Below are 11,141 nucleotides of genomic sequence, written 5' to 3' on the forward strand. Positions count from 1 at the left end.
GAGAACGAGAAAAATAAAAGAACAGAGCATCTGCGAGTTTATAAGAGCAACAGCAGCCGGCATGATGACACGGTGCTGAGCATCAAAGAAAATCGCCAGAGGACATGTGAGCGGCTCGCTCAAGTGAAATGGGACAGTGGCAGAAAATAAAGGGATTTCACAAAATAAAGAAAAGTCATAATGACAGAGATAAAGCCGTACGAATATTCACAGACTAAATTGAAAATATTTATTCTCTGTCATTAAAGTTAGCATTAAATCATAATTGTCCCTTGGTTTTTTTTCTTGATGAATGTTACTGGTCAAAATTTGAAAAATTCCCCCAGGCATTAAAAAAATAAAATAAAAAGTTTAAAAATGTCATAACTTAACATTTGCAAGGCCAGGCTGCAGTTAAGTCAATCATATTCAGATTTGCCTCCAATCCAGGATTCCAATGTGAGGCAAAATAAAATGCATAAAAAATCCTGGACCTTCATTAAAAGCACAGTTTATCAGAATCATATCTGTTATCAATATTAATAAATTTAATATATTGCAATATTGGTAAAAAAATTATATTCAAGTGTTTGACGCCTAAAACAAGCATGACAACATTGAATTGACACTGACAAAAACTACTGATTTTAGTTTAGCACATTTATTTTTTTAAGACTAAATTTGAATTTTTATACCAGTCATTACATGAAAATAATTTACAGTATTGGACAGAATTGTATTATCTGTGCAATCCTATGGAAAATGAGCTTTCAGCAAAAAAGCAACCTTTACTTTGAAATGGAAGGAACAATTCTCAAGAGTTCAAATAAACACACGTGTTTAGATGCACAACTTATTCTAATAGCTAAAAATGGACAGCAGGCAAAGATACTGCAGTTTCCTAAAACATTTAAATTATAAAGTGTTTAATACAGACAAACAGTTACACAACAGATCATAGAAGACTAGGAAAAAGTAAGAACATTCAAGGAAATCTGACAATAACTACTTTGGTATATGGCAATTAAAAGCTAAATAAATAATTTTCCATTATTTTATATGCTTCCATTTTCTTAAAAGTAAAACAGGATCTCTGCCACTTTGAAATACAAGGACTAACTTAAACCAGTGAGCCACCACATCCCCCCCCCCAAAAAAAGCATATAAAGCGCCTACCCTGTTTAAACAGAGCACACCAACAAGCAAATAATAAGCTAATAAACAAATGAAAATCAAAAATGTAATTGGGGGAAAAAACACACAACCAATTACTGTAAGAAATAAAAAATACAAAACACAGCTACCCAATACTAAACAACAAAATCTTCAACTTCAACCACTGACCTGAAAACAGATTTACACCACTACACCGTCCAAAAAGTCCCTGCTGCCGAGAGAAGCGTCTTGTGAACATAAGTGTTGCTCAGACAGCAGGCAGATCCCTACTAAAGGTTTCAGGTGTCAGTGGGTTTAAACTACAGGGCAGTTAATCCAAGCTTGGACCAATCTGTGTGTAGGAGGGCCACACTAGTGCACACATGGACAGCTCTCTATCGCCGGCCTGCATAGGCATTTAATATGATATGAATCTGTTACGGACATCAAAGTGCAAGAGAATACAGATATTCCCATATGACCGTGCAAATATCCTCAGCTAGAGACATCAGTCGAGATAATGTACTCAATAACAATTTTTTGTGTGGTTTAACCATTGCATTCAGTTACTTCACCACTAGATGTTGGAGTTCAACTGTAATCTAAATGTAATTACTGACAAGGAAGTCAGGATATGGCCCATTTTTAATAGGTTCATCTTAGTTTCTACACTAGTGACAAGATTAATGATTAGTATTGGGGAATCCAAACATAAACCTGTCATCTACACTACAAGCAACTTTAGTTAATCTGCAAGGATACATTCTGTTATCTATTTAAAAAAATCATAGATTGAGGAAATGTCCTGTAAACATTAACTAGCACTCTGTAATGCAAGGGCTGTGTGAATGTAGTTTTGACTTGCAAATTATATAAAGGATTATATCTTTGCGTAATGGTTTACAAAGCAAACTTGTTTTATGAAATAATGGTCCCATGTGATGGTCACTGTCTCTGTGCGCAAAATAGAAATGAAAATGTTTATTTGGTTTTACTTGGAATCCGCCGACTAATATAATGTTGACTGCAAGTTCACTTTACATTTATTGTATTAAACACAATTATTACACTTTGTACAAAATCCAAAGATATAACTCTTAAAACATTAAAACTCCATTCCAAACATTAAAAATATAAAAAGTGTTTGTTTTTATTTTATAAACGTTTCGGTAGCTGTTGTTCACTATCCTCCAACTTAGCTTTCTTGAGACAAAACCTCTGGAACTGGAATCATAGCTTCCTTAATATCAAAGGCATCAATGATTTCCTGAAAGACACAAATGAGAGATTATTTAACGTAAAAAAACAACCTATACCATGCTAAATAAATATCTGCTTGATTTAGTGATGCACCAAAATTCCAGTAACTGAAAATATTCAGCCAAAGTGGTTTTAGATTTCTCGATTTTAATCAATCTTCATTTTGATGAACCGAGGTCTTTTAGTCCATGCGTTTTTTTAATTTGCCTACCATCCAATAATTGCAATAAACAGCACTCCTACATAACAGCTTATTTTTAATCAGTTATTTTGTCTTTGGGTCATTTTATTTCTCACAGATTTCTGTTGTTCTAAATCAGATTTCGATAAAGTAGCACAGTAAAGATTACATTTATATTATGAATGCATTATAGCAAGCGGTTGTGTTTGAATTAATTCTACCTGGCATTGTCTTACTAGTAATAGTGAAGCTGTGTGTTTTTTAATTACTAAGAACTAAACAGCAGAAGGTCTGGACTCTATCGCAGCTTTCATCGGCCAAGGACCGCCCAAGAAGGACCTTTGACTGACGTGTAACGCAACCAATCACTGTTCGTTTTGTTCCGCGTCATGTTTAGGGGATTGAAAATCTAAAGTCGATGTCCCTACAATAATAGACCGGCATGCATCTAATAAATTATTTATTCAAGATCGTTGTGAAAGTTTACTGCAACAATGGAGAAACAACATACTCTTGAAAATCCAGTGTTAAGTTGATCCTGTTAAGCGCTTATTGTCACAGTTGTAGTCACTACAGCGTTCTTTTTCCACAAGGGGGTTTGGCGATATATATATATATATATATGTGATAAACATAAAATATAAATATAAAAAATGGAGTAGAAACAATTAAATCATTTAAAGATTGATATAAAATCAATCTTAATCTTAAATAATTAACCCCTCCCTCTTGCAACTCTTCACTTCTCTGATGACGTGTTTACTGAAGCGAGGGCGGTCACTCACATGAGATCAGAGCAACAGCAAACCACAACGAGTATTTTTACATTTTTTCTTGTTTGAGAAGCTGTTTTATTTTGATATACATCACGATAGAAAAGAAAAGAAAAATCAAAACTTCAGTTTCATGCGATATTAAATAAACTTTCATTTTGGTTTTAGCTTGTAGCTAAATGAAAACTTTAATTTCGGAATGGGTAAAAAAAAATTCAAATTTGGTGCATCACTATTGCAAATAATCACCAAACGCAGTCATAATGTGCTCACCCTCCAGGATTCCTGGTTGATAGAGATGACACACTGATGTCGGATGGAAGCTCCACCAGGCTCTATCTCACCTTCCTCTACTGGAGCTACAACACACAGATAATAATATCATCTGCGAGTACTTTCAACCAAATACAAACACAATAATGACTTATGGATTTGACCTTACCAATAGGGACGAGTCACGATTTTCGAATATTCGATTAGTTGATTTAATTATGGAATATCAAATAGGTTGTGCGATTATTGTCTAAAAAAAATCCCTATGTTTTCTGTGCTGATGTGGTGGTGACCGTGACGCGTTTATATAACCAGATGGTGATGCTAATAACAAACCTAAAAGCTGTCCATCAATTCTTAGACAACAGAAGAACAACACATTGTCTCAGAGCATGTGAGCGGAGTAGTAATATTTCCTCCAGAGCGAAGAGCGCCTCTCTGAAGATTACGTGCCGCTCGCTCAACCCAGAATGCCCTTAGTGACATGCTGGTTCGAAAATATGTGTAATAAGTAGGGCTGCCGACGACTTAAGTTTTTTTCTAGTCGACTAGTAGTGGTTAATTTAAGCCATTAGACGACTTATTTGCAATATATATATATATATATATATATATGTTAATTTAATTACTTAAATGTCAACTGGAGAGAATACTAAACCATAATGAGCGTTTATATAGCCTATTCCGCACACTCAAGCGCATGCATACAGCTTGCCACAAAGAACCCTCAAAAGTAATGATTATGAATGTGTCAAATATAGCAAGGAGAAATGTTTTCTGTGTCAGTGTCGGCTGCAAAAATGAAGTTGACGATGCTGAGTCTCCATCTTCGCAGAAGTAAACGCGCCTATAGAGAGAAATGCACATTTCATACGGATTACATAAGCAGAGTTGTCTGTTTTTATCCGTTTTGAATTGTTTTGTTCAAAAGCAGATATTTCAAACTTTGTATATATGTATTTCTCATGTCTGTAAGGCAAGTAGCCTTCACGCTGAGTTTCAGGTCATTTATGATAAGCGATTCAGTTCACGTTCAATGCAAGTGATACACTGTCCTTAATATATTGTCTGATTTGCTTCTTATTTAATAAATCCAGGCAATTGTATAATGAAATGTTGATTAAAATTAAGACATAATTTACACAAAACAAAATTCACTTCAAAGAAAGGCTTTCTAAAAAACAAAACTTAATGAAGTTGGTCGAAATCATCTCTGACCCACTCCATGTGTCTTCCGATATACTGCGCATCTTATGATCCTATCTTACTCATGCTGTTCAATTTTCATATAATTAACATAGATGAAATTCAAAAATAAACATTATATTATTTAAACATAAATATGAAAGTAAGTACGCTTTCTTAAATGGCTACAACACGTACAGTACAAATTAGTGGTGGGTCATTCATGAACATCTGTCACGTGACAAATAAACGAAAGACTCGGAAGGTAAAGTAATTATTTATGTTCCCTGTAAATTGTTTTTGACTGCATTATAATGATTTCTTAATTCAAAATATGATCAAGATTGCGTAGGTGGATGTATTCGGGGAATTTGTATAAACTATAACATTTAAAGGGGACATATCATGCTTTTACATCATTCCTTTTTACATAAAAATCATACATTTGAGGTCTATATAAAGCGGAACTGCAATGCTTGGGTCTGAATTCCTCATTATTATAGCTCCACAGGCCCCTTTTCTCATGTGCGTCTGAGAGCAACTCGTTTTGGTGTGGTCTCTTTAAATGCAAATGAGACACTTCATACCCCGCCCCCTCTCCAGGTTGCAGAGGTGACACTCGTTTCAACTCCACCCCATTCGGACATTTTTGTAGTTTGATAGCAGAGATACGATTATCTAGCGGCACAGAAACGTTTTATTCACACGTTATTAACAAAATGTCACCAACAGAAGACTTGTCCATCAAGCCTTACATGTTTGAGCCAGAGCCGGACCCGGAGCGAGATGAAAGACGACGAACCTGCAGAACAACGTCTTCATATTTGATGTATCGCAATGGTATGTTACTGTATTTACAGTAACTTCTCCATCCATGCCCACTACTACAATACTGCATGTTTTACAACGACTATTTAACACTCACAAAACAAAATATAAGTTATATTATAAACAATTAAAGAAAAGCACTAAAGTATAATATGCTACGTTTAGAAAAGCATCAGAAAACACAGCAGCTAAATGACCATTGTCATGAAGAAACTCAACAACAGTAATACTGCTAAAGATGTGCACTTAAAAAAAAAGAAAAGACAAAGGTACTGCTAAACCATGAACACCGTGGCCAACCAGGCACTTCGAAGAGGTTCTGATGCTGGGACACGGTTTAGCGTGTGGGTTACAACATCCAGCAACCGAACATTTTGACTTACCCTCTTGTAACTTCTGCATCCTTGAGCTTGGACTACAAAATCGCAGCGAGAAATAAAAATGGCGGATTGCTCGAAGTGTTGGGCCGGGAGTCGATGTCCTTATTTGGCAGTTCCGCTGCAAATACTGTGACGTAATTCTTCAAAAAAACGTCATAGAGAATAGAAAAATCGGAACAGGTTGCAAAATATGACCAAAACAGAATATAAAGATATCAACGAAGCACCTGGAGAGACTAATTTCAACTTTTCTGTACTTATAAACACTCCAAATATTCAACAAAATGCATTTACAGGCTAAAAAAGTGGATTTAGCATGATAGGTACCCTTTAAAGCCACTTGAATGAACGAAATGACTCGAAAAAAGATTCGTTCATTTTGATGTACAAGATCGAACAAGAGAGTCAGTAAAATGATCCGAACTTCCCATCACTAGTACAGACTAGTACCTCAGAGAAATATAATGTCGGGATGTGAGTGAACGCCGTTTAAACAATGAGCATGTGGGGGAGGGGTGTGATTTTCTTATAATATTTGAATAATTCCCAGCGATCATGATCGAATATTATTTTTGCTTGAAATGCCCATCCCTACTTACCAATACAGGGAAGCTCATCATTATCCAAGAACATCCTCACCAGACCATCCTGAGGATTATAAAAAATTTAAAAAAAGAATTAAAAAAAAAAGGATTTAATTTATTTTTTTATTGTGGAACCTGTGCTGAATTTCCACAGCTATTGTAGCGTCTTGACTCACCCTTATGAGAAATGATGTGTGGAAGATATTCTCCACAGTCCGTGAGAAGGAGTTGGGGTCGATGACGAACTCATAGTATGAAATGGGTTCCCCAGCTGTTCCGAGAAAGCCATTTATTATAGGTTTCGAAATAGTCTGTGTCGCTAAGCTCTTGACAACTAACTTATTTTAGTATGCTTACAGTCATCAGCAAAGTAACGTTGCAGACATCCGAGAATCCTTTCAACCTCTTTCTCTGTTGCCTCCTGGTGTGATTCTTCCATTTTTTTCAGCTGTGACAACAAGATATTTTTTTAAATCAGACAGATACTGAAGGATATTTGGAAAGACAGTCATGGTTTGCATTATTAAAATGATGAGCACACCTGGGTGGGCATAATTCGTTTAGCCTCTTTACTGGGTAATTTTCGCTGCCTTTCAACTCTTTGCCTTGGTGGAGGAGGCTCTGCCAAAAATGAGCCCAACCTTGAATTGAAAAGAAAAAATAATAAAAGGTTAGTGCACAATGTGTTTGTAAACTTAAACGAAGAGGTGTCAGCAGAGGTTTTGTTTTTGTAAGCTGTATAGCCATTGTAATAAAAAATAATCCAATGTTTAGTGTGAAGTAAAAAAATAATAATAAAGTTTATACACTGATTATCATGGAAAATGTTTAATCATTTTATTTATTTGCACCAATATAACAATACTTAGTGTATGTTGTTAAATATGACTTTATTACTACCATGCAAGAAGTCTCTCTTATGCTCACCAAGGCAGAACTTATTTGTACTTATTATATATTATTACACTTTAAAACACCATTTTGTATTTAAATATAATTTAAAATACAATTCATTACTATAATGGAATTACTGGATTTTCAGCATCATTACTCCAGTCTTCAGCATCACATGATCTTTCAGAAATCACTCTAATATGCTGATTTGGTGCCCAATAGTAATTTTTTATTGTATAGGCTATCAATGTTTGAAAACAGTAGTGCTGTTTATTATTTTTGTGGAAATCACAATACATTTTTTCAGGATTCCTTGATGAATATTAAGTTCAAAAGTACAGCATTTATTTGAAATAGAAATCTTTTGCATTCAGTATTTAAATGTCTTCACTATTACTGTTGATCAATTTAATGCATTCTTACTGATTTTCAAGGTAACTACTTTACTAACCGCAAATTTTTAAATAGTAGTGTATGCTTGCTTACTAAACCATTTTAATATATAAAATACCACATGGGGACATCTATGAACATTTCTGAGGGATGATGCAAACAAATTTTAATGCAAGTGAACTGATTTACTTAGATTGAGTTTCTGCTTCACAAAAAATTAACTTACCAATTATAACACAATATTTGCTACTGTAGTTTGCCCACAGAGACACTATAACATTTTTATCTTGACACGCTCATACTCACAAGTCATGAGGCAAGATGGGAATCGGAAAAATAGGTAAACTTAAGAGCTAAAAAAAAATGCTCTAAAAATGTTGAGCAAATTTATATTTTTTTTATCATTTCAATTTTTATCATTTTCAATATATACCCTAGCTCAGTGATTCTCAAACCTGTCCTGGGGACCCCTCGCTACTGCAGATTTTGCATGTCTCCCTCACCTAACACACCTGATTCAACTCATCAGCTCATTAGTACAGACTGCAAAATTGGGTGTATCTGATGAGGGACACATACAAAATGTGCAGTAGCGAGGGGTCCCCAGGACAGGTTTGAGAATCACTGCTCTAGCTTACCATAATTAGATACAGTTAACTGATCGCCATCAATCTCATTTTACTTCCCTTACTACAGCTAATACTCACATGTAGTGGAATGAAGGGGCTGTTTTGAAGCAGGACTCAGATCTATTTGCAAGCTTCTCCCAGGCTCCTTGAGGTAAATATCCCTCCAAGTTTCCATCCTGACCACTTTCATCCTCCAAACGATTCAGACCCATGAAGGACAACTAGAGAGATCAATATGAAAAATCAAGCAAGGAGAAAAAATCCTTTCAGAGAGAATTTGCACATTGCAAAATGTAAGATCTGGCTGTCCTCTCACAGTAACTTACCAAATGTTCTGCAAATGCAGATGGGTCAAATGCAGAGCCTTCAGCATGTAGCTGGCTGGCCTTCTCCTTCCCTAGATCTGTGGCTAGTACCAGGAGTTGAGCATCCAGCGCTGCTTCACGAGCCTGTCTCACTGAAAACACACACAATTAACAAACAAGCAGGAGAACATCATGAAGACAAGGTGTGCATACATCAAACTATTGGACTTAATTCCATTAGTAGATGCCAGGATATGGAGTGATATAGAAACAGGGCTATTATAGATCGTTAACTAAAATTAGAAATGAAGTAAAAATAAAAAACGTTTTGGTATTTCTTCCAACTTGTTTTATTTTAGTTATTGCCAAGGCAAAATTTCTCATTTTTATTTAGTTTACCTTGATGTACTAAAATAACTCAAACTGAAATAAAGAAACTATACAGACATGGAAAAAAAAAAAACTAATACAATGAGAAAAACACACAACAAAATTACTGAAACTTAAATTGAAAAGACAAAAATATTTATTTATAGTATCTCAATTATACAAAAAAATAACAGTGTATAGAAATAATACCATTGACAAATAGTTTGTTGGCTTCTTCTAATACATCAGTGAGCTTATTGTTAGCCGGGTTCAACATGTCTTCACGATTTTCTGTGAACAAAACAAAATGATCTCAACAAATGCACTTCATAAATGAAACATCAAACATATGTATGTGACAAAAATATCATTGAAACAAATTTTAACAGTATTAATACTCACGCTGGACTTGATTGATCAGATCCCTGTACTTGCTCCTGATCTCTCTCCTGCGTGTTGGATCATCATCTTCCTCGCTAATACCGGATGTTCCGCCAACAATATCATCTTCCTCACCCACATCACCCGCTCTCTCTGACCTGTTCCGCCCTCCCACTCCATTGGACGGTCCTGCTGGCTCCTCTTGACTCCCTCTAGACCTTCTCCTCAAATCAGACATCTTCAATATTTCTGCTTGATTTTCTGTTCAGAGAGACACATATGTCAGAATACTAATAAAACAGAAACTTAAAATTCCTACAGCTATAAAGTTGATAAAAGATAAAATTACAATAAGCATGAAATAGACTTAGAAATAGACATCCAAAATGACAGTTGTACGCTGGCATGTTTTACAAAATTAAGTAGGTGTCACTCAAGTATAAGAGCATAACATAATATATGATATGATATAATATAAATGCATAATATGGAGAATAATTTAGTAAAGCATAGCATACAGTGTATTAATAGTAAGCAGCTAACGTTAATCACATGGCGAGTAAACAGTATTTTACTGATACACCAACTGATTTTAGTGAGACTTTTAAAAAGATTGTTTATAAAACAATTAGAGTTTAGAGATTGCATAAACAATTTCATGCAATCCATGAAAATATATAAATTGTATTTTACATAAATATTTCTTGACAGTGATCATTTTTGCGATTCATTGCAGTTTGCCTAAAAATGCAAATAGACATCGGAAAATGAAGCCAGAGAAGAAAAGATAAACACTGATTTACACTAACTAGCAAGTTAGCACGTATTTTGAAAACTTACAAACTTTAAAAACTGTAGGATTCATTTCTGTCATTAGCATCAACGACGAAAACTTCGCGCGAAGAGAAGGAAGTGTGTTCACTGGCACTGCGTCATTTCCGAATTATTGTGACTAGAGCCAATGCATAGAAATACAAATAAGAATCCGCATTAGTGGCTGTTTCTTTGGGCCGCCATATTGGAACGGACAAAACACGGGACCGTAAACACCGGACTCCGGAGAAGTTGAGTGGACTGTGCGTATGCATATCTATTTCTGCAATAGACTTCATCAGATAATTCTGCTAAACTAAACTCAATGCAACTAAACGAAGGTGTCAGCTAACATGACATTAAAAAGTTACTATAGTATAAAAACCTGTAATATTGAGTTAATACATAAATACACAAACCAACACATTCTCATCTATAAAACTTTATCCCATTCATTAGGGAATTTAAATCTCGCCAGTTTCACAATCAGAAGCTCCGCAATGTTGTGGCATCATTAATTCTTACTGTGAGTGACCATAGACATATTATGTCTATAGTGAGTGACGGCATGCTGACCGTTCCAAGATGGTGTGCGCGCCAACGTATCTAGAGCAGTCGAATGTGGCATCTACGTACACATATATATGAGCCAATGGCTTTGCTTGTTACCATCGTATTATAATTTTATTTTATATAGTTTAATTTATTAGGTCTTCCTTTGGCTTTTTATACTATGTGTAAAAAAGCGAACTGCAATTG

At 35.1% G+C, this 11,141-nt stretch overlaps 1 protein-coding gene across 2 annotated transcripts; it reads right to left on the bottom strand.

Moving 5' to 3' along the window:
• Window positions 1-621: 621 nt before the first annotated feature.
• Window positions 622-10,523, bottom strand: nsmce4a (NSE4A component of SMC5/6 complex). 2 transcript variants are annotated; one of them, XM_077236924.1, is made up of 11 exons: window positions 10,410-10,523; window positions 9,591-9,830; window positions 9,399-9,479; window positions 8,841-8,971; window positions 8,593-8,735; window positions 7,140-7,239; window positions 6,956-7,046; window positions 6,775-6,869; window positions 6,614-6,662; window positions 3,622-3,707; window positions 622-2,401 (listed from the first exon to the last, which is right to left on the bottom strand). In XM_077236924.1, exons 2-11 carry the CDS (start codon window positions 9,805-9,807, stop codon window positions 2,330-2,332), a joined length of 1,065 nt encoding a protein of 354 aa, XP_077093039.1. In that variant the 5' UTR covers window positions 9,808-9,830; window positions 10,410-10,523; the 3' UTR covers window positions 622-2,329. The 2 variants fall into 2 exon arrangements, with proteins under 2 accessions (XP_077093039.1, XP_077093040.1); XM_077236925.1 differs by having other exon boundaries at window positions 10,414-10,489.
• Window positions 10,524-11,141: the final 618 nt, after the last annotated feature.

The sequence above is a fragment of the Siphateles boraxobius genome, unplaced genomic scaffold (assembly GCF_051911475.1).
Source record: "Siphateles boraxobius isolate OS27281-9 unplaced genomic scaffold, OSU_SipBor_1 20, whole genome shotgun sequence".
NCBI classification, from domain to species: Eukaryota; Metazoa; Chordata; class Actinopteri; order Cypriniformes; family Leuciscidae; genus Siphateles; species Siphateles boraxobius.